Here is a 23,998-nt window from a genome sequence, read left to right on the forward strand (position 1 = left end):
CTGTCATGAAGTTTTTAATACTATGACTTAGTTCTTAAAAATTCAAAAGGGATAGGGAAAAATATTCTACATTATCATACCTAAATTAGAATTAAATATAGAAATTCTGTGTTCTTTGTGATCCTTCTAACCAAGTGGTCCTTCTAATGGCTTATCCTTCATGAAAAGAACGGGAATAAGGAGAAGCTGGCCTCTCCCTGCACCCTGACAGGTAGCTGTACTAGAAGCCACCTCTGAGCACTGTGAAGGTCACACCTAGGGTTCTAGGCTGCTCTAACCTCAGAGCTGCCCCTCTCAACCACTTTTCCTGAAATAGAGCAATATCTCTGTGCTATTAGCTTTTCAGGCCCTGACCAGTCACTGAAGTTACCATTTGTCGACTACCAGAATAGTTCCTTTATCATAGCTCTTCTCCTGGTAAAGTTATTTTAAATGTTATATTCAAAACAACAATAAAAAATTTCAAAAACACTGTGGGGGAAGAAAGGCCAGAAGCTGCTGAGAAATGCCAGTACACTAAATAGTAACTTTTTCATGTTCTTTGTCCATCCTGCATACATAATTATATATGTTTGCAGAGGCTATTTTGAATAACTGGTTACTATTGAAAAGCTGAGTATTATCAAATGATTTGTCTTCTCAAAAATAGGCAAGGTTTATTTTCATTTCCACCTCCACATTCTGGGCATTTTTTAAGCTGAATTCCAAAAACTGTGAACACACACACACACACACACACACACACACACACACTTGCCCCATTTATGCATATACACACAAGCATGAGCACGCAAATGCTCACATACAGGTACACACATTCATATACATATAACACACACATGCACAGTACATATCTCAAGCCATCAACATAGAATGTCTAAGCAGAAAGAATTCAGAGCTATAAAATTCTCCAGAGCCTAGAAAAAAGGCTCAGTCAGTAAGTTGCCTGCCAGTCAAACAAGAGAACCTGAGAGGTCCTCTGAGCAATGAAAAGCTGGGTACCACAGCACGCACCTGTGATCCCAGTGCTGGGGAGGCAGAGGCCTGGGATCCTTGGTGCTCTCTGGCCAGCCAGCCTAGCTGAGCAAGTAAGAAACACCATTCCCCAAAATAGGGTTGACAGCAACTGAGGAAGACATTGGACATCAATCAGCCTCCGACTCCCACATTCACACATGTACACATAACACACATACACCATATATAGTCTATACAATACAGTCTATAGCATACATACGAATACCTAAACACACCATGCATATGTATACACAAGCCTTGCACACATGCATGACTTCAGAGAAGATGAAGAAGAAGGAGAAGAAGGAGGAGGAGAAAAGGAGAAGGAGGAGGAGAAGGAAAAAGGAGGAGGAAGAGGAGAAGGGGGAGGAGAAGGAGAAGGAGAATGAGAAGGAGAAAAGGAGAAGGAAAAAGAGGAGAAGGAGGAGGGGGAGAAAGAGGAGGAGGAGGGAGAAAACTGACACATTACAAGGTCTTTGAAGACACTGTGGAATAGAATTGAAACAATTAAGCTTTCTTTAAAAAAAACACCAAAATAAAATGCTTGCTAGCAATTTTTAAAAACTGGGATATTCTGAAAAGTACAAGAAAAGACTATGGAGCAAATTCCTCCTAATCTCGTCTCATAAAAGCATTGCTGCTGGCACACTGATCTGCAGCCATTCTCCCTGTAGCCTGTTCTCCCAGCACTGGGGAACGTTACACACGTCAAGTGTTTATGATGCTATTCATAAACATGGTTTTAATTGCTACTTAACAGCACATTCAAGAGGCTCTGCTGTAATTTCCTTAACCTTGCTCTTAGTTCTTAAATAATTAGGTGGAAAACAAAGATTTAAATGGAAAGAAGGGTCTAGAAGAGGAATAGGTATTTATAGGAAATTAAATCAGCAAACAACATATAGCAGAGAGACTGGCGTTCTGGGGTTGTAAAACCTATTTTATTGCACTCTCTTTTTTCTCAAGGATATAAAAATACAATGAATACATTCATCATAATGTTTAAATTATTTTGAGAATTTTATCTATGCATACAATGTATTTGCATCATATTGACCTTCCTTCCTCTCTATAACCCATCAGCCCTTCCCAATTCCAGGTGCTTTTTTTTTTTTTTAATGGCTCACTGCTTCTAGTTCATGCTGTTCATATCCGGTGAGTATAGGGCCATCCACTGGAACATGGGCTACCTACTAGGAACCATACCCCTAATGAATACTAACTCTTGAACCCCAGCAGCCATCAGCTCTTCACAGCTCCTCGGTTAGGAGCTGGGGCTGGTGAGCCTCTGCGTCCTTCATGCTGGGACGATGGACAGGTTGATCTTATACAGTCAGTCACAGTTGCCATGGGCTCGTGGGTGCAGTGGCCCCATCATGTCTGGAAGATAGTGTTTCTCTCCAGTCCTCTCCAACTTCTTCTGTCTCTTACAGTCCTTCCACCCCCTCCTCCTAAATAGTCCCTGAGCCTTGGGAGCAGGTCTGGGATACAGATCTTCCATTTGTGGCTGACATCCACAAACATCCACTGAAATCATTGATATCATTCTTATCAGAACAATTCAACCAAATTTCTATTGTATCCTCATTTCAAGAATAAAGAATATCCAGAGAGAACTTGCAGACAATCATATGTGGAGTAAGGAATTGACCCCATGTCTGTCTGAAAAGACCTCTGTTTTCCTAATCACTATACTGTATACCCCAGATTGGCTTTGAATATATTCCGTAGATATCATTAGAAGGTCATTAAAATGGAAACAAATTCCAAACAATTACTCACTTCTAGTGGGTTTTAACAGCTTTTCAATTGTTGTGACAAGACCCCATGATCAAGACAGCTTATAGAATTGTTTATTTTGGGGCTTACAGTTTCAGAGGGTCAGACTCCATGACCATCACAGAAGGGAGCGTGGCAGCAGGCAGATAGGCATGGCACTGGAACAGTAGCTGAGAGCTCACATCTTGATCCAGCAAGAGGCCAAGAGAGCTAACTGGAATTGAGATGGGCCTTTTTAAACCTCAAAGCCCACCTCACCCAGTGACACACCTCCTCCAACAAGACCACACCTCCTAATGGGTTCCAATAGGAACCATTCTTCAAACCACTACTTGGTATAAGCAGAATTCATTTGTTACACGCCAAATCTGGAAACAAAAAAAATAGGTCCACTAAAAGCCCAGAACAGCCAAGGAAATCATCAGTAAATAAAATCCCTCGGTCATGTCTAAAATGTTTAAAATTCAAATATGTTGGAGGTTTTTCTCGACTTCATTAAAAATGGGGCAGGGAGCTGTGTTAACTGCAGCTATGGCAGTAACGTCTGGGATCTGAGACTGAGTGGAAATTGATGACGCTAAAAGTATTCTGTAATTAAATGAAAACCGTGCTCTGCAGCTTAATTAGTCTGCTGTGACTTAGTTTAAGTGGAAACAGTAAATCTTACCGAATCTCATTAAATGGGAGCCAGCAAGCCCCACCTCAGCTGAAGTTAGTTTCCTAGGGAGGTAGGATTTACACACATACCCCTCTAATGTGGACCATGGGGAAGGTGACCCAGCTGCACATAGTATGGAAGCCCTTAATCTTCCATTCAGATTACAGAGGGCTTCAAGTCCTAGGGACTCTCAAGAGGGTGAGTGGCTAACTTTCTAGGAATGTGAAGGCACTGGCCTCTCAAATGGCTGGACAGAGTGAAGGGAGTTAGCACGGCATTGTAAGGTTCTGTTGGTAGGATCTTTTTTTCTTTTCTTTTCTTTTTTTTTTTTTTTTTTTTTTTTTAACTTGAGTATTTCTTATTTACATTTCGAGTGTTATTCCCTTTCCGGGCAAACATCCCCTAATCCCTCCCCCTCCCTTCTTTATGGGTGTTCCTTCCCACCCTGCCCCCATTGCCACCCTCCCCCAACAATCACGTTCACTGGGGGTTCAGTCTTAGCAGGACCCAGGGCTTCCCTTCCACTGGTGCTCTTACTAGGATATTCATTGCTACCTATGAGGTCAGAGTCCAGGGTCAGTCCATGTATAGTCTTTTAGGTAGTGGCTTAGTCCCTGGAAGCTCTGGTTGCTTGGCATTGCTGTACATATGGGGTCTCGAGCCCCTTCAAGCTCTTCCAGTTCTTTCTCTGATTCCTTCAACGGGGGATCTTCTTTTCTACAGACTAATGAAACCTGCATCGTTGAGATAAGTTTTTTCCATAATTGTTAGTATTTGATCATAATCAGGCTTAACAGGGCTTAAAAGAGGGAAAGCAATTTATTTGGGGGCTTTGTTGTTTCATGTTATTGATTAATTACAAGAGCAAACCATACCCATCACAGAAAATTCAAGAAATCATTCAACAGTGAAGCAAGAACTTATCCCCTCCATTAGGGTCTCCATCCTTTGCTAACATTCCAGTGTGCTGCCTCGTGTTTCCCAGGCCTGCTGCTGTTTGACAGTCTCCTGTTTGCACATCTTGGTGTCTACTAGGAAAACACCTTAAAAGGAAACTCTAACTTTCATCCCCAACCTTAGCCTGTACACTGTTCCCTTTGCTTACATCTCAGACATTGTCAGTCCACTTGCTGCTTCCGAGAGGGAAGGCCTCTACAAGGCAGAACCCATTTCTGTGGTAGAAATGAATGTTCCAGAACTGACAGAGAGGATATAAAAACCCGCTGCTTATTCAGTAGCTTGGGGTACATCACACTGGCTGACTCTTAGTCCCTAAATGCTCGGGTTCAAGATAAATATGTTGTGATGATCATTCGGGCAACTTTAAAGAAGAGCTTTCATGTCAGGTTTGTACTGTCCTTGGAGACCACCAGGATGAAAAGGAGGTTGCCCTCAGCCAGGGTTATGGTGGTTCAGCAAATCACCAGACTTAAAGTTCTAAAGCTGTTTGAGGAAAAGCCTGAATCTCAGCTCCAGACTGAAGTGCCCAGGGGATACCTCCAACTGCTTCATATGGTTTAAAGAAAACAGGATGCCTTTCAAGCATCTGGGGAGTGACACAGCTGGTCACAACATCTGGGTGGCTAACTCAGTGCTAGGGAACAAGGACCTTCCACTATTAACAGCCATGGGGCCCAACCTGATCCCCAGAAGTTCAGCACCTCTCTCTTTCCCTGCCAATGAGAATCAGGGTTCCAACCACTGCACCCCTCTTCCCTTACTCATGATTCTGAGGTGAAACAGGCATGCCAGGAATTATCAGAAGGTGTGCACCAGCATCCCTCATGCCAGAACCCACAAGCCTTCATCTTTCTCTACTCCTGAGAAGTACCACTCTTGCTCTCATGACTCCTAGGTCCTTTGAGAGACTCACGCCTTTCTACTTGCTCTGGACACCTGAAGTACTCTCTCCGGGCTTAAAATCACCAAAACCAACCAGAGCAGCTAGCACAGACAGCTCTGCCTGAGTTGAGGAGCCCACATGGCCCTTCATGAAGAAAGAGGGTGGTGAATGACTGGCCTTCCCTGATAGGACATGAATAGGAAAGTTAAAAGGAAAACCATACACACTGACATAAGTCACATTTCTACAGAAAGGACAAAGGCGCATAGGCAAGCATGGGATTCTCCCGTCCTGCACCAGGAGGTAAAGCTTGATATAAGCAGATGACCCTGGCTGGCCTTGGAAGTCAATGGGACTCCCTCACCAGAGCAATGAACTCAGGCCCCCTGCCCTCCTAGTGTGGTGCTCAGCCTACAGTAAGGTCAATTCTCCTTGTTTGTGCCCAGGCAGCCCAAGAGAGCTATTCCAATTCTTTATATTCTAGGAGCAACTCAAGTTCAGGCCTCCCTTCTTAAACTACATCTGCTACCACATTTGAAACTGTCTCTAAGTGCAGGGGTACTTAGGATAGCTTAATATATAGAGTTTAACTTCACAATGGTGTAGAAGGGGCATCCATTCAATATGAATTGAATTTCCAATTTTGACCTTCACCTGGCTGTCAATACGCAGTAGGGCTCCCCTCACCATGCTGATCAGCACTCACCAGTCAAGCACACAACTGCAGAAGTAACCCCTGCAGTGGGCTGTGTCATTAAGGCACAATGCTCAGTAGATTGGGTTCATTAACTCATTGATGTCTGTTTATAGTATCTTCAACTTGTTGTGGATTTATTTCATAATAGCACCATCAACCGAGGAGCAACCGTGGTGAAATGTTAGCTGATTTATTGGTATGGACAGTGTTCGTGGTTATTTTTGTGCTGGAGAAAATCACAGCTGAGGCTGGGAATGTGGCTCAGTTGGCAGAGTGCTTGCCTAGAATGGGCAAATCCCTGGGTTTGATCTCCAGCACCACATAAACCCAACGTATTGCACACGATCTCAACACTTAGGAGTTGGAGATAGGAAGATCAAAAGTTCAAAGTCCTCCTCTGTTACATATAAAGTTTGAGGCTAGCCTGGAGTACAAGGAGACCCTGTCTCAAACAAACAAACCAAAAGTCAGAGCTAATCCACTTTGACCACTGGGTACCCTGCAGAAGATCTGCCTGCTGCTGGGCCGGCCCACCTCTTCCTCCCATTTGATCTACGAGGGAAACTGTATCTCTAGGAACAAACCAGGTAAACACTGTGGATTCTCAGTTCATTTCTCTGTTTCTCCTGCTTCTCAGTCAGATACGGAGTTCTGGGATAAGATGCAGGCAGAATGGGAAGAAATGGCCCGGAGGAACTGGATATCCGAGAACCAGGAAGCTCAGAACCAAGTCACCGTCTCGGCCAGCGAGAAGGTAACGCTCACATTAAAAATGCACTCATGTGTACATATATGTGCACTTGAGAACACACAAATATGCATGCACACACATGTATGGACATATGTACATATACACGCATATTTATTGATAAAATTTACCTCATGGTTTAGGGATATGAATATTCAGTCCTGGATAATGGTCGCATGACATTTTACTCAATGTAGCAAATACTTGTATAGCACGTACTTTGCCCCAGGTAGAGGGAATGTGTCAAACATCTCTGACTTTAGGGAATCGAAAGTCAAAAGTGCTATTCAAAATGTCTATTTACAATGATCTCTATCCCTCAAAACATAAATTTTAAAAGTAACTTCCTTTCCCACGAAGTAAAAATCAGATCTAAGTAAGGAAGACCCTGTGGTTCACCAGACGCTAGGCTATAATCCACACATGGGACCCGACCTGGCCCATCACCCTGTGAACAGGCAGATCCTCTGGCTTTTGACAGTGTTTCTCCTTTCCAAGCACCTGTGGAAGATGAAGGCCGCCATGGTACTTCATCAGCAGTTGTGTTTGTGTCACTCAAACCAAAAGGATTTTATGAGATTTTGTGCCAGTTGGTCAGCAACAAATGATGGTGTCGAATATTAAAGGGGATATTTTAGGCCAAAAGTAAATCAGCTGCATGCGTACGGTCTAAACCAGTCCATGGCCTTTCTCTAAAGCATTCGTTCTCCAGTCTAGCACAAAGTAAGAAACAAATGCAAACAAATCCAGAGGCATGAAGTTTTCACTGTAGTTTTATGTGAAAACAAAAATTCGCCTTTGAGACAGTGGTTTGTTTTGTAGCCTAGGCTGACTGCAAACACAGGGTGATGCCCCTACCTGTCTCCATTGTTCAGAATTCTAAGTATCAGCCGCCATGACACTCAACTTTTTTTTTAAGTAACCAAAATGTCCATCAATCAGAATGTCTGATTAATGTTCACATATCTATTAAATAATTTTGGATGTCACAGGAAGACCACAGTCCAAAACCAAGCTGAGCCAAATTTCTAGACTGAGTGTGGGCCTTTTGCCTAGTGGGCCTATGCATAAAAAAATCCTAGATGAGTGTTGGCACATTTTGTGTTAGATCTTTTTAAAAGATGCTATTTCAGTAGGGGCACCTGTAACCCCCATGAGGCAACAAGTCGTTCAGGGATTTACTGGATGTAAGAAGACGTGGAACGGTCATGCTGCGGCCTCTTCTGTGTCACAGGGTTATTACTTTCACACTGAAAATCCCTTCAAGGACTGGCCTGGAGCATTCGAAGAAGGCTTAAAAAGGCTGAAGGAAGGGGACCTGCCTGTCACCATCCTGTTCATGGAAGCAGCGATCCTTCAGGACCCTGGAGACGCTGAGGTGGCATTGCCCTTCACTCTGTCCATACTGGGATAGTGCCCGTGTGTGCTAAGGGGTCAGAATGAGACGGGGTGCTGCAGGGTGCATCTTCAAGGTTTACAGAGATCCCCTTGGCTTGGGCTGATCGTGTTAGAACTCGATACGTTGCCTGCTCTCCAACTGCTCATCTTTGAGATCCAGAGCCCCTAAAGATAAAAATTGAGGACAGAAAACACAGAGATAGCCAATGTGGTGCACACCTTTCATCCTAACATAGGTAGAGCAGAGGCAGGCAGAGCTCTGTGAGTTCAAGGCCTGCCTGATCTACATAGGAAGGTCTAGGCCATCCAGGGCCTCATGAAACTACTCAGCCTTTAAAAAAGAAAAGAAGAAAAAGAAAAACAGCAAACATGAGCCTGTGGTTTTTAGGAAGGAATATGGCTTTTGTCTGGGTCTCAAGTCACACCATATATCACCTTTGATTTACTTTCCCAACATTTATGGGGTGTCTACTGTGTCCTCAAACCCACACTAAGTCCCAGCATATAGTTCTGAAGAGTTGGGGAAATGTACGGGGGTTAAGAAGACACCTTTGTGGTATACATCTGGAGGACCGAGTAAATAAAGTAGGGGATCACAGAGAAGTAGAGCTGGGAGTGTGAGGCTGGCCCTCCCTTCAAGTAGCTTCCCTGTAACTAAGTTTCCTCCCCACAGGGGATCACAGCTAAACTAACTAAAATAGCAAGCAAGTCTGCTTTACTTTGCAATGGTAACAGTCTGTCTTATGTTTGTTTGTCTGTTTGTCTGTTTTCTTGTGTTGGTTTGGTTTGGGCTTTTGGTTGGTTGGTTGGTTTCCTGTTTGTCTTGTTCTCCCAGGCATGGCAGTTTCTTGGTATAACCCAGGCCGAGAATGAAAACGAACAGGCAGCCATTGTCGCCCTCCAGAGGTACATGAAGCTAAGTTCACAATTGCGTGCTGGGGACAATTGTGTGTGTCTTTGAGCTCTTAGAATTGGTCCAAGACACATGCTGGGCTGCCAAGTGCCACACCTATGTGGCTCTCATGGGATAATTTTCCCAAACCCTTGAGAAGAATTTTCCTTTAAAGCTTCTCATTCTACATGTTGATCAGCTCATGTTCACATCTCACAGCACAAGTTGGCTGGGGCATTGTGTTTTCCTTGACAGCCTTTTCCTGAGAGATGCTGGAAATGAGAGAATGCCAAGACCTCTTAGCGCATGTAAAACAGAGATAGGATTTAAACCCCCATCCCATGATGCAAATTCTAGAGCACTCTGAATGGGTCATTCCTAAACCTGCATGCAACGCACATTGGGATTATTTTGTAAGATGTCTTAAAAACTCCCAGAAATCATGATTGACTTGGTTAGGACTGAGGAAGCGTCATTAGCACTAAAATCTCCAAGGGGATCCTGACACCCACTCAGAGTTTGTGGCTAAGTTTCTGAGGTACTGGGCACTTGCTTCTCCAAGTTTTAAGCAGATCCTTCCAGCATCTCCAGCATCTGTGGGTGTGTCACACCTGGGATCCACTGCAGCCCCCAGCGCTAGAATGGGTGTAGTGCAAAGTCCCTATTTTGCACTTCTAAGTTTGGAAAGTCCTGGCAGAGGCTGGTAGGAAGGAACTCAGGGGACAATAGCCTGGAACATCTATAAGCCTCTATTCGTAATCTAGAGACAAAGACATCAGCCTCTCCTTTGCAAAGCACTGTACAGCCTTCCATCTCTGTGCACCAAAATTTTGTTCAAGTCCAATTAGGGGAGTTAAGATAATACGGCTATATCTAAGTAATATTCCCTTTATACCATATAGCAACCACACCTCCTTTGGCTTTAGAAAGCTTATTCACAAAACCAGAGCTGGGAAAATAGGCAGTACTAGCTGCTGTTGCAGAGGACCCTGGATCAGTTCTCAGTACTCACATCATCTCAGTAGTTCACAACCATCTTTAAGTCCTTTCCCAGGAGTCCAGTGCCCTCTTCTGCATTCCATGGGCACCGTGCTCAAACATAGTACACAGATATACATGCAGGCAAAACAGCCATACATAAAATAAAATAATGTTTTTAAAAATAAAATTATAAATCCAGCTGTCATGAGGATGTTTTATCCTCTTTAAAACGAATCTTTGGTCTGGGTTTTCATTTGGAGAAATAAAGTACTTTGCAGTGACTTGACATAAATCAATTTAACCTCTGCAAGTTTTAATCAATGAAGGTTTCCAGGCTGTGTAAAATGCCTCTCTGTAACCATTGTTGCTTTGCCTTCTCTCGAGGTGCCTGGAGTTGCAGCCCAACAACTTGAAGGCTCTGATGGCCTTGGCTGTGAGTTACACCAATACCAGCCACCAGCAGGATGCTTGTGAGGCGCTGAAGAACTGGATTAAGCAAAACCCAAAGTACAAGTACCTTGTGAAGAACAAGAAAGGCTCTCCAGGCCTCACGCGGCGAATGTCTAAATCCCCAGTTGACAGGTTGTCCTCACTCTATGTGGAATCCTTCTATTAAGTGTCACAGGACAACTGAAATAAGCATCTTATAAGGAAGAAAGGTTTATCTTAGCTCACATTCTTAAAGAATTAGACAGAGGTCAGTTAGCCTATTGCTTTAAGAATCGTGAGCTGGTGATGCATCAAAGCAAAGACACATGGTCAAGGAGGTAGCTCCTCGAGGTGGCTGGGAAGCAAGGGGGCTGTCAAGTGTGTCAAGTCCTTCACACACTGCTTCCAGGACCTGACTTCCTTCCACTGGGCCCCACTTTACAAGATTCTGCCACACTTCCACAGAGTTACAGGCTGGTGTTTCGGAGTTACAAACACATCTCCAAGCCCCAGAAGCTGTCCTTTAGAGATAATAACGAGCATCACAACCATTCATAGATATTTACCCACCTACTGTACTTCAAAGCCAAGGGCTTGGGAGTTAATACCAGTACTCTAAGAACTAGGGGTGAGTAGGCCTACGTCCCTTGTAAGCGGAAATCTGTCTTCTAAAAGTTTAAAAATGAATCCCAGTGCTAACTCCTTCTCATTGAATCCTTGGTCAGTTTAGCTTCAAGGATCAAGCACTGGCAAGCACATGGTCCACAGTGCTCGCCCCATGAGAACCTTAATGTGGCTTGCGTATGTGTTTCATTGCATATTTATGACTATTGACCATGTTGTTTTTAGCATTCAGCATTAATAGTCCTCTCACTGAACTAAGATATATATGCCTTTTTTTTTAGTTTTGACAGAGATGGGTGTTTTGCCTGAACATAGACCTGTGTATCCAGGGGCATACCTGGTACCTGCAGAGGCCAGAAGATGATGTCACTCCCATGAGACTGGAGTTACAGATCACTGTTAGCCACTATATGGGTGCTGGGAAACAAACCTGGGTCTTCTGCAAGAGCATTAAGTGCTCTTAGCCATTGAGTTGTCACCCAGACTCTTAAACTTTTTAAGGAAAACTTTTCACTTTGGGGCAAGAGGGATAGCTTAGCAGTTAAGAGACCATAGTTCTCTTCCAAAGGCCCCAAGTTCACTTCCCAGCAAGGATATCAAATACTACATAGCCTGAGCCTGTAACTCCAACTCCAGGGGTTCGAACTTCCTGAGCACTGAATCGGAGTCCTCTTTCATAGCTCTGTCCTGGAAGGGGTGAAGGAACTGTACCTGGAGGCCGCCCACCAAAATGGTGACATGATCGACCCAGACCTGCAGACGGGTCTTGGAGTTCTGTTCCACCTGAGTGGAGAGTTCAACCGAGCGATCGATGCGTTTAATGCTGCCTTAACTGTTCGGCCAGAGGTAAGGAATTCCAGTAGAGCTGGGGGGTTTTGTAACAAACAAGCTTTTGCAGGTGATCCTTTGTACATTACTTCTACATTTTACCTCTGCCCCTAGCGATTTCAAGTAGATGTGCACACACCACTGTGCTGTCCATACCAAAATGTCTAAGACAGAAAGGTTAATTACAAGATAATCAAATGACCACCGCCCTTTGAGGAATAAAAGCCCTTTTTACCAAGTTAACCCGGGAGAAGTTTTAGTAATTCCACTCATTACAGACGCAGTTCATGAGCGCTGAATAAGCACTCGGCCATCTGGCTTCACCTGCGGAGGGTTACGGGGAGGGTTACGGGAACACTACCTCAGTGCTCCTGGATACTAAAGAGCTCTGGTCTTTGTTATAAGGATTACTCGTTGTGGAACCGACTTGGGGCAACCTTGGCAAATGGAGACCGCAGTGAGGAAGCTGTAGAGGCCTACACGAGAGCACTGGAGATCCAGCCAGGTTTTATCCGGTCCAGGTACAACCTGGGAATCAGCTGCATCAACCTGGGTGCCTACAGGTGAGGTTTGCCTGCGTTCACGTGAGTCGCACGGAGACGCAGCGTCCATGCAGTTCTGTGTGAACTGCGAATAGTCAAATGTTTGATTTTTCGATTTGAGAAAACAAGAACCTTGGAGAGGGACAAAGCCAGGGGGACCTGGTAAAACTGCTGAGGAAGGTTTCAGTTTCACTGTTTGGCAAAGCAAAAACAAATATACAGTTTGTTCTAAACCTGATGTATAGATAGAATGAAATGGAAAAGAGAAAAGAGAAATATTGTGGGTTTATTTTTAAAACGCAATAACACTAGGGAAGGGAATTTTTAAATAATGGGTTACTGTTTAAAATGTCCTGGCACAGTCATGGCCCCCAAAAGCTGCAAAGCCACCGAGTAGCCGGGAACCCAGCTGACCCCACTCCCACCCCTGTTGCACTTCCTACAAACGATGAGACAGTCAAAGCCTTTGGAGAGCGTGAGTTTTATCTGTCAGAAATTGAACTAGAGCGTTTAAAAAGATTTACTAGGACATAATAAAACATTGTGTGTCGTCAGCATGTGTGTAAAACATGCTTTACAAGAAAGTAATCTAGAAGCAGTTTGTTTCAGCCTTTGCATTCTGTCTGTTGGGCTGTCTCATATGCACGCTCCCTAGGCATGGTGAGGTGTGTAGGCCAGCAGATGTGAGCAGGGGAGGGGAGCGGGGGAGGGGAGCGGGGGAGGGGAGCAGTGAGCAGGTGAAAGTGAAAGGGTCAAGTGCCTCCCTCAGTTTTGTAATGAAAATCATGTGCCCTCACAAACCCCAGGCTCCCCAGACCACACTTGGAGAACTATTGATCTTTAACCATAAAAGCTTTTACAGAAATTAGCTCCAGGGCTCTCCCCAGCAAAATTCTGAAATGACTTCTGCTATCGCTATTATTCACAAAGGGACTGAATTTCAGCAAAGAAATTTGCCTAAGGCTCAACAGCTGGGACTGAAGCCCAGGTGGTCTAATAATGAAACTTAATCGCTTATTTCTGCCACTACCAGGCAAATTCAGATCACCTCACTTTAGGCGGTGGGGGACACATTTTTGTTCTTAAAAGCGGGGTATAGAGATTGTTTCTGCATGTGGACCACATCTCCAGGTCATTCCTGGAGCAGGGGCATTGCACTGACTTAGCAGTGGTTGTGTTAGCCTCCTTTCTAGCTAACTGGCTCTTCTTTTCTCGTTCTGGCCCACTGTATTTAACAAAAGATGCTCACCAGAGAATGGCTAGAGAACCTGAAAGTCACCAGGGAGCCCAGTCGCCTAAGAGAGACCCAGGGCTCTGCACAGAAACAACTTAATCTGCTTGTTTGTTTTAGCAATCTGGAATTCACGGCATTCTAAGATGTGCTTTTCTCCCTTTTCAGAGAAGCGGTCAGCAACTTTCTCACTGCCCTCAGCTTGCAGAGGAAGAGCAGGAACCAGCAGCAGGTCCCTCACCCTGCCATCTCCGGGAACATCTGGGCCGCCCTCAGGATTGCGCTGTCGCTGATGGACCAGCCAGAGCTCTTCCAGGCCGCCAACCTGGGCGACCTGGATGTCCTCCTGAGAGCTTTCAACTTGGATCCTTGAAGGAAAAGAAAAGAAATAAAGGATAATAACGCCTCATCTAAAAAAGAGACGAAACTATTTTATTATGAATTTCCAAAAAAAATTTTTTTAAGGATTAAAGCTGAGAGTCAAAAGGCCATGGTCATATAACCCAAGGGAATTGATTCCTACAGCCCCAGTCTCTGTTCAGACCCAAAAGCACAAAGTGAAGGCCGGATTCCAGAGAAGAACTGAGATCCTCAGGACAAACCAAGATAAGGTAATTATGTTCTCTTCCAAATTGCAAGTGTACTTTGAGGGATGCTGCCCCTATCCCAGCCGGTGGCACATCTAAGGGACATTCGTGGGACATAACACAACAATCTGTCCACAGTCAGTGAACTCAGGCTGTCTCTAAACCGTCTCCCCCTTTTGAAAGACTGAACATAGTTTGGGCCATTTGCAAAAGGACATGGCTTCCCTCTCGCCCATTCTAACTTTGACTGTAAGCCTTTGTTTTCAGAGAGAGAGAGCTTTGCTGGCAAAAGCAGTTTTTGCACTAGAAGTTTTTGCTGTTCCCAATGAAATCCTTTCTAGGGTTGTACATAAGCACTTTACTATGTTATTTATGCCTTGCCGGGCTTCTGACTTGCTGCTCCAGTTTCTAACTCGGGGAGGGGGGAGGGGATGTGGGGTGAAAGATTTAAGAACTCAGAGTTGTTAGCTCAGTCAGTGGACCAAATAAAAAAAGTTATAAGAATAGGTTTTTTTAAGTGTAGGGTTTGGAAGGTGTGTTTGCACAGAATGTAAATATGTTAACCCAGTTCTCTCTGTGTGCTTCCTGGGAGTCCATGGATCTCGGAGGGAAGCAAAGCTCTGACTGCATTCTCCCTGCAGAGGGGAGCTTGGCGATTCTGCGATTTCTAATGAGTTGTGTTGAACTGTTTTCCTATCCTGTTTTCCTGGCTTTCTAACTGCCTTGCACAACGATACTTCCTTTAAACCGTTAGTATTCCAAATGGTATTTCTTAAGCGTGATAAATACAATGTTCCTAAAGTTGATGTGTTTCCTGGGTTCCGTAATAACCCCCACTGTCCATGTCCTCACATTGTAAGTGACAGAGGAGTCACATCTGTAACCCAGCAGCACAGAGCAGCAGAGGTCTCATCTGGAAGAGATAAGCAGCACTCATCGAGAGCCAGGCCTTCTCCACTGGCCGAGAAATCTAACGTAATTGTTGGCCTTCTACATATTTCTCCAGATTACTTGGTGGGTGTTTGGTGCTTGGTGGTCATCTCAAAAGATGCATTCATTAAAAAATTAGAAAAATGTTGGCAGAACACTAACCAAAGTAACATTTTGCTCAGCTCGAATTCTAGTAAATTACCCTATTCTTCTTCCCTCTGTAGCCTGCCTGCATCCAGAATCTTCCTGAGAGTAGTCTGATCCCAACTTTTCATGCCCATTGCTAATTAATATCTCACTTTGGCTTCCAAACTTTGGGTAAAAGCCGATATTGACTGAGGAATCATCTACTAATGATAGGAAATGTGCCAGAGGCTGACCTCTCTGCCACTGCACCATTCCCTGGATTGGGGGATGCCTGAAGTTCATAGGTCACTACAAACCCTTGAAGCTTATCTATCACACAGGCTTCCTGGCTCACGGGGACAAGGTGATAAGACCTTGGTAGTGGCCTCAACCTTCACTCTTCACTGCTAATATTCCCTATGGCAGAGCAGTAGCCCCAGGTTGGCAGCAGGCATGGGGAGGCATCGGGGCATCCACTTCTGGGCACGGAAACAAGTCACACACTTTCTAACAGCAGCAAAGAACAGCTTGAGCGTATTTCCAAGAGCAGAATTTTCTAGACTGTTAGAAACAGATTGGGAAGACGTCTTCAAGCCATACTGCAGACAGTGGCCTTGCCTGCTGGGACATTGCTGATAGTGCAGCGACCTTTCCTGCCTTCTTTCTCGATCCAAGTGTCACGTACTGACCATGTGACTCCCCCAGAGACCCCTACAAGCCTGTGAACCAAGGGTTCAAAGAAAGTTTCACAACTCTTCTGGTCCTAATGCTCTCCCGGGCTCTCCGTGGCACCTGATCTTGCCAGGATGATGACCCACCTCGGCCTTGTCGCTTCACACGGAGATCAGTCACGGCCCGACTGGTACAAATATGAGAAATCCGATTTCATTTTATGTTGCTGAGCAGTGTCAAATATGGTGGCCCAAGGTCCGTGTTGCCATCAGAATACCAAGTCACTTCAAACTCCAGGGAGATGTTTTAGGGGACATTTAAGAGTGTTCCACTCCACCATGAGGGAGCAGTGTGTAGGGCTTTACCCACTCCTTCGGTTCTACTCATCACAGTCCAGATGTGTATAGGCTACCACTTGACAGAAGGTCAAAGGCATCACCTAAGAGGAAAGAGTTGCTATGATAATAAAAAATAATAACTAAAAAGTAAAACTTTGTAGAAATAGAGCCCTAGCAGACACTAAGCAGTGAGCTTCAGTGTCCTCCTTCTCTGCTCTCCCCCCCCCATGCTTTTTAAATGCAGAACTTTTAGGGCTTCTCATCCTCTTGGCATGAAATTGCCTTGTCTCTTTCCATTTGAAAGGGTGAGGCACTCTTCTGAGGCCCTGAGGAGAAGCCTGAGGATGACATTCATTCTTGGCGATGGCCTCAGTGGCTTCCCTGAACTGATTCCTCCAGTAAATTGGGTGAAAATCCAGAGACCATTCTTCTCGAACATCTCTATGCACAGAAGAGGCAGGAGAGAGGGAGACTGGGGGTGTAGCTCAGTGGGTACTGTGTACCCACCACTACATAAACTGACCATGGTGGTGCACGTTGTAATCCCAGCACTTGGAAAGTTCAAGCAGGAAGACCTGGGAGCTTAAGGTCATCCTGGGCTATAGGAGGCACTGTAGAGACAAGGAGTGAAGAACCTTCTAAAGGAGTCAGTCTCTGTGATTCTGTGTTCTCTGCACTTCATCCTGACACCCCTCCCAATGACGCACCAGAAACTTTAATAACTAACAATGAAGTGCACTTTCTCAGCCAGTCTGATTTCTGCCAGAATTGGGTAGGAATGTCCACAATATACGATATACTCACTCTCAGATTAACATACCATTTTCATTGAGAGGTTCTGTTCTGTTGACTTGTAGATCGCTGTCCATAGTCTTTTACAAGGAAGTCGTTCTGTGATATTCCCACCGTATGGGCTAGACTTGACCATAATTGTGGTCCATCTCACAGTTTCCAAACCTCTTAACATAGAGTTTACCTGTGCCCTCCTGGAGAAAGCAGAGAAAAGAGGATGCCCACTCCTCACTTGTCTCTGAATTGCTTAGGTTGAAATGCACATACATTAGTGTTGAGAGGAGGGTAGGGTCTTTTTCCCCACCCTGATATGCTTCTAAAAGCATTCTAGAAACCAGGTGTCTGGAAGATTTAATTTGTGTGCCACCTTTCTGAGACCTCTGATTTTGGAAAGGGATTCAGGGGCAACACCCATGACTTCAACCTTGTAACATAGCTTCACACTGGCTCCCCATGCAGAGTCCCTACCCTACGTCCCACATTGTTTATAGGACTGGCTGAATTAAGCAGTTTTGAACTAAGAGGTAGATCCATATATTTTTAAAGAGTGTTCATAGATCAACTATGGCATAAAGTTTGTAAAAAAAAAAGCAATTTTTTTAAAAAAGCAAAACATATAACCTCAGGTATAAAACTACTGCATGCATCAGTACTTAAAACCTGCCTATGACTATTAACCAAAGCATGCGAGATTACGTCACTGAATGTGAACTGGCCCACTCACGCCAAGCATGACTGGTGTCATAGGCTAGCTTGTGTTTCCATTCTTCTCAACAAGCAAGCACCTCCTAACCTTGTTCCAGTTTTTTCTCTTTGCTTTTTCCATCTCGTCTTTCTTGTAGATCGTTGGCCTGCTATCATATTGGCATTGACCATGGCTCTCAGGTTGGTTCATACATTATGGCTGTCAGTCTCAGGCCCATTCTCTGAGGGACTCGGGTACAGACGTGGGTCCCTGAAAACACACTTGAGGCTCAATAGAGCTAAAAGTATGAAAAGGCCACACAACTGTCACTGCACAAGAAGTTTTGAGCTTTAAATTCTTAATAATGGATTTCAGGTTTTCTTTTCAGAAAGTTTGGGAAGAAATAGAAAGCATTTGGGATTCTAAGCTATCTGGGAAGGTTAAAGTGGTGACACACACATGGAGATTGCCCTAAGCAAAGCAGACATGGGCCCTTAGTTTCCCACTGAGTAGTTTGTCACAGAGTAGCGTGTAAAGTGTTGTTCTACTTGCAAGGTCAAAGTCCCTCTCCCTTCATAAACTCCATTTGATCAACCTGATCACAAATGCTCAAATTTGGGGGTAGAAGATGGTTTGATTGTCAGTGGAAATGTCATTTCTGTGACTTTTTCTGTAACTCCAATTTTATGAAAAGGCCAGGAAAGGAGTGATTTGAGCTCAGTTCAATGAAGCTGGTGCTGGGGTCAGAGTTCCAGGGGTACAGTGCTTGCCTACCATGCGCAAAGCTCTGGGTTTGATCCCACACAGCATTCAACTGGGCCTGGTGACACCCATCTGTAATCCCAGCACGTGGGAGGTAGAGGCAGGAAAATCAGGAAGTCAAGGACATCCTTGGCCGTACAGAATTCAAGGCCAGCCTGTGTTGTGTAAGACACTGTCTCGATAAATGAATAAATGAGGCCTTCAGGTCATATGTGAAGAATGCTCCATGCCCTCCAGAGACAACCCCAGAGTCTAAACTACCTTTCATACACACACAGAGAGGCCACGTATGAAGATGTAAACGATTAGAGCAAAGCAATAGTAAATCAAAGTGTGAGACTTAATAGTCTCTCACACGGCGCAAGGATGCTGTGATTGCTACAGAAATACCACATGACTGAAAGTGGTAAGGGGGGAAGAGCAAGGAAGCCATCCATGGCCACGCTATGCAATGTGTATCTTTGGGACCGGCTTTGGTTTGCCTTTGAATGGAGCGGAGAGGGAAAACGGCATGCACACGATAGATGACTTGAATTGTGCCATGCAAGCAGTGTGTTCGTGTTACTGTCAGTGAAAGGACACAAGCCTAACTCATCAAATTCCTTCTTTTCCCCCATATCTCATCTGACCCAAACCCTTCTCGATTTTCATCACCCAAATTTGTTTACATCAGTTGAGAAAAAACAACTGATCAAGTCAGTAAACTTTTTACAGCCTACGAGAAGCATTTACTACTTAGAAACATTTCTATCTATTTTGTATATCTGTGAATACTGCGTATCTAATCTAACCTAAGAATTGTGTTTTAAGAAAAGCGCAATGATGCTACCTTATGATGCTCAATGTTTAAAATCTTGGGATTTCATTTTCAAGCTGAAATAGGTAACAGAAAAACTTAAAACTTAACCTTAAATGTTTACATTGAATTTCTAAATTAATATCAATTCCAAATTAAGTGATCTATGCTCAATTAATGGCCATGGGAAATTTGAAACTTATTGGCATTCTATGAGATACTATTTCTGTGGCATAGTGAATAATACACAGCCTATTCTGCCATGTAGTAAGCCTTCAGTGTAGTCCTTCTCTGCATTGCCTTTTGGAATAAAACTATGTATCCTAACCATGTATCCTACTGAAATGTTAATTCACAGATGACCTATAATTTGCCAAGTACTGAGCTTAAGGTAGTGTGTTTATACTTTATTGAAGGCTCGCCTTCCTTTTTCACATTATTAACCTGTATTTACATTTGTGTAGTTTTAAACTATGTTTCCAAATAAACTTTGTCTGTGGCTTCATGGTCTTTTCAGAACTCTCTCAAGAAGGGATTTGGGGTCAGACCACTTAAAGTCAAACAGAAACCAATTACTACTGCTTTAAGAAGTCTTTCTGTCGAATATCACAACATATAATTTTGCATGAATTATCTGGAAAGCAGGAATGCATTTGTAGATAAAGAACAAACCTTGAAAACCATTTTCCTTTGTTAATTTTTTAAGACTAAGATATTAACCTGAAATCGAAATTTGTGATCTTTTTAGAATAAAAGCATTAAAATATGTGTCACTTCGGGGTCTTTCTTGGAAGGGGCTTAGTCAGACAATAAATAACTGACTACACGCAGGCTTTCTCCTAGTATAAGACATACCTAGACTATAATAAGCACTCATGTCTGCCAAGTGGGAGAATGGGGCAGTGAGGAATTACGAGAGGGTCCTTATTGTTGGGACCATGTGGGCTCAGATTCTAACCCAGAGCCAGTTGAATGGAGTAAGGGGACAACATTCCTGGAAGAATCAACAGCTAATACCAAGGTGGGAATGAGCTTGGTGTGTGCTCATGTAGGAGACTGAGATGGCAAGGGCTGGAAGCAAGGAGGTTTGGAGATGCCAGGCACAGTGGAGGGACCCAGGGAGACCTTCTCAGAGTAGGGCAAAGGGCAGAGCTGCCCCGAGCCCTGAAGTCTGTTTCCTTCCTGCCTGGTTAGGTTGACATTGAAGGTAACCACAGGGGGCCTGAACTGGCACTCATGCCTCCCCATAACTGACCCCTCTTGAATTCAGGAGCCATTTGGCTTTGGTGTCTTGCATTCTTTTCTCCAAAAAGTCAAGTTGTGCGCCTCCCCGCTGCGCCCCGACACACACACACACACACACACACACACACACACACACACACACACACACTTTACTGTTAAGTTATAACAGCACACTAATATGTCATCCAGTGGCGAACTGAAGCTTTACTCCCACCTCAGATTAACCTGGTGCTTTTCAAAAGTCTCCTACCAAGAGGCCCTTGGTCCTATCAAGGCCCCAGTTGGGGCGGGGAGGTAAGAGGGAGTGGGTGGGTGGGTGAGGGACACCCTCATAGACGTAGGGAGAGGGAGGATGGAATAGCGGGTTTCTGGAGGGGAAACCAGGAAAGGGGATAACATTTAAAATGTAAATAAAAAGTATCCAATAAAAAGTCTCCTACCTCCACTTTTTAAACATCAGCTGTACATAACTATTATTCCAGAAATAGCTCCTTCTCTCCACGTGTATGAAAAACCAACCAAAGGTTTAAAGCATTCTTTACGATTTTATTTGTTCCTGTGTGTATGTATGTGTGTATGCATGTGGAGGTCATAGATCAACCTTGGGTGTTTTCCTTTCCACAACTTTAAAATGTTTGTGTGTTTGGGGGCGGGGGTTGTGTGTGTAAGATGTCTGTGTGTATATGTGTGTGTGAGAGAGATGTGTGTGTAAGATGTGAGATGTGAATGTATGCGTAAGATGTGTGTGTGAGGTGTGCATGAGTGTGCGTGTGTGTATGATATGTATATGTGAAATGTGCTCAAGTAAGCCCACTTGCACTGCTCATCAGAGGGCATCAGATCTCCAGGAGCAAGAATGAGAAGCCATTGTGAGGTTTCCTGACGCACCATTCTCTACAAGAGCAGCATTCCTCCCCCACCCCCAACCCCACCCCCGAGCCATCTCTGCCCTCAGTCTCTAACTGAGCCTGGAGCTCACCATTTCAGGAAGACTCTGGCCAAAGAGCCCCAGGGTTCCTCTCATCACTGCCTCCCCTGGGCAAGGATTACCGATAAACACCTCACTTGGCTTTTTATGCAGGTGCTGGGATTTGAACCTGGGTCCTCATGCTTGTGTGGAAAGCACTTTCATGACCGAGCCATCACACCAACCCCTTTATTTTTCACAGGTCTCCCTAAACTATGTAGACAGACAGAACTTAAAAGTTTGTGTTATTATTTTATTTCATATTTTATTATTTTTATTACTATTACTAACTTTATATTCCATGCCAAAAAAAAATTACTGCTCACTAACTGGTTTGTTATGTTTAACGGTTTTGTGTTGTTTGTTTTAGAGCACTCTGGGTTTGAGGTTTGTTGTTTCGTTCTTCATGCTGAGGGCTCTTCCTAGAGCTGTGTACTTGCTAGGCAAGCACTTCAGGACTGGACTGCCAGGGCGCCTGGTGATCGGATCCACCCGTCTTCATTTGGGGAAATGATGGCGAATTCTAGTGCTCATCTTTGAAGAACTAAACTGAAACTAAACCCAAAGCTGGCTGCTTCTGAACTTTCTTACCTGAGCTTAGATGGATGGAGATTGATTCCTTCCACACAACCTGCTGAAACCTGCTTGGGCCAGTAGGTGCTTCTACTTTGAGCTTTGCACCATGCTCCCCAGCGCCCCCAGCCCCCTCCCCTGCTCTCCCCACTGTTAATTTTACCCACTCCATAGTTGATTCTTGCAAATGAAAGAGGAGCAAAGCGGTCGGTGAGAGGCCTCCTGGATTCAATGCTAACTGAAAAGCACAGCTGCCCTTCAGACCTGCCAAACCCGGTCCAGGAAAGGGCAGGCTTCAGAGAGAGAGCCAAGGTCATAGCCAAAGTCTGCTGCTTTCCATTAAAAACTGAAACCAAAATCATTCAGATAGTGTGATGCCTGCCCATCATCCCAACACTCAGGAGGCCAGGGCAGGATGGTGGGTCTGAGACCAGCCTGGGCCTCACAGAACTTGTCTCAAAAAAAAAAAAAAAAAGGAAGGCAGAATGATAGCATCTGTCAACCCCACTGATCTGATCACCAGGGCTGATCTGGCTGGCTGGCCATGTCCCTGTCCCCCTCACTGCACCATGTATACCCCTCCCTCACTGAACACTCAACTTCCCAAATAGAAAAAAAAAATCACTTTTCAACAAGGGTATACAAGTACGAGAGAGAGAGAGAGAGAGAGAGAGAGAGAGAGAGAGAGACTTCTTGTCATAATATATATTTACAAAGTCTGACATAAAAATAATGTCTGCAAAAGAAGACTTATGATGGCGAAGGTTTGATGACTCTGCCCTCATAAAATATTAAGAACTGATACCAATTAAACTTAATTTCATTCAAATAGAAAAAAATAGCAATTTTAATTTCGTTCAATGATGGGGCTGGAGAGATGGCTCAGTGGTTAAGAACACTGACTGCTCTTCCAGAGGTCCTGAGTTCAATTCCCAGCAACCACATGGTGGCTCACAACCATCTGTAATGGGATCTGGTGCCCTCTTCTGGTGAGTCTGAAGACAGCTCAGTGTACTCACATAAATGAATAAATCTTTGTTAAAACTGTAGTTCAATGGCAGACATCTCATACCTTCTCTCACTTCCAGTCTCCCAGGCTTCCGCAGCCTCTGGGTCTCACTCCATGCCACAGGGCATGGGCTTTGCTTCTATCTCAGAGAAAGGTAAAGTGGGGAGAGAGGGAGCCACCTGCTGGTGCTGGCCCCACCTTCCTCCCGTGTCCCCCTTTCTATGGCTCTGTCTACGCCAGCCCCCATGCTGGCAGAAGACTCCATCCCATTCACCTGCTCAAGCCCAGGAGGCCTGCACCTCTTCCATGTCTTCAATGTCAGCCCCAAAAGTTGGTTTGCTATTGCCCCACCCCCTTCCTCACACTTAAAAAACAAACACCTTCTCTTGAACCTATGCTTGTGTGCTCCCCACCCACTTTTCTCTTGGGAGCAAATATCCTAGATTCCCGGTCTAAAACGTGCAGTTCTTCTCCACACATCTCTCCTGTGTCTTCGCTCTCTGACCATCCAGCCTAAACCTAACTGTCAGTCAGATGGGTCGCAGCTCGACGGAAGACCGTTACTGCTCCACACTCTGGAGTCTCACACCCCGCCTGCAGGACAGCTGGCCTCCCGGTACTATCATGCTCACTGCCGTCTACCAGTCCTGCTGAGCCTCCAGTGTTTACATGACAGAGCAGATAGGCCACCGCTGGGGGCTTCCACACCAGTTTTCCCAAGCACCCACCTGATGGGTCCTCTTCTTGCAAGTCCTGGCTCCGATCTTGTCTCGGCAATGCTGGGTACCTTATTTATCAGAACCAGCCCCCGTGCCCTGCTCCCTGCCCCATGCTCGCACAGCACCGTCT

At 44.7% G+C, this 23,998-nt stretch overlaps 1 protein-coding gene across 9 annotated transcripts in view; it reads left to right on the forward strand.

Annotated features, from left to right (window-relative positions):
• The window catches only part of Pex5l (peroxisomal biogenesis factor 5 like), a 294,882-nt gene extending 274,754 nt beyond the window's left edge, over positions 1–20,128 (forward strand). For all 9 annotated transcript variants that reach the window (XM_032898528.1, XM_032898531.1, XM_032898533.1 and 6 more), the window contains 7 exons: positions 6,632–6,748; positions 7,977–8,120; positions 8,976–9,046; positions 10,398–10,595; positions 11,747–11,912; positions 12,300–12,457; positions 13,836–20,128. In XM_032898528.1, coding sequence (XP_032754419.1) covers positions 6,632–6,748; positions 7,977–8,120; positions 8,976–9,046; positions 10,398–10,595; positions 11,747–11,912; positions 12,300–12,457; positions 13,836–14,040 — 1,059 coding nt within the window. In that variant the 3' untranslated portion in view covers positions 14,041–20,128. The remainder of the gene's footprint in view (positions 1–6,631; positions 6,749–7,976; positions 8,121–8,975; positions 9,047–10,397; positions 10,596–11,746; positions 11,913–12,299; positions 12,458–13,835) is intronic.
• The last annotated feature ends 3,870 nt before the right edge of the window (positions 20,129–23,998 follow it).

The sequence above is a fragment of the Rattus rattus genome, chromosome 3, assembly GCF_011064425.1.
Source record: "Rattus rattus isolate New Zealand chromosome 3, Rrattus_CSIRO_v1, whole genome shotgun sequence".
NCBI classification, from domain to species: domain Eukaryota; kingdom Metazoa; phylum Chordata; class Mammalia; order Rodentia; family Muridae; genus Rattus; species Rattus rattus.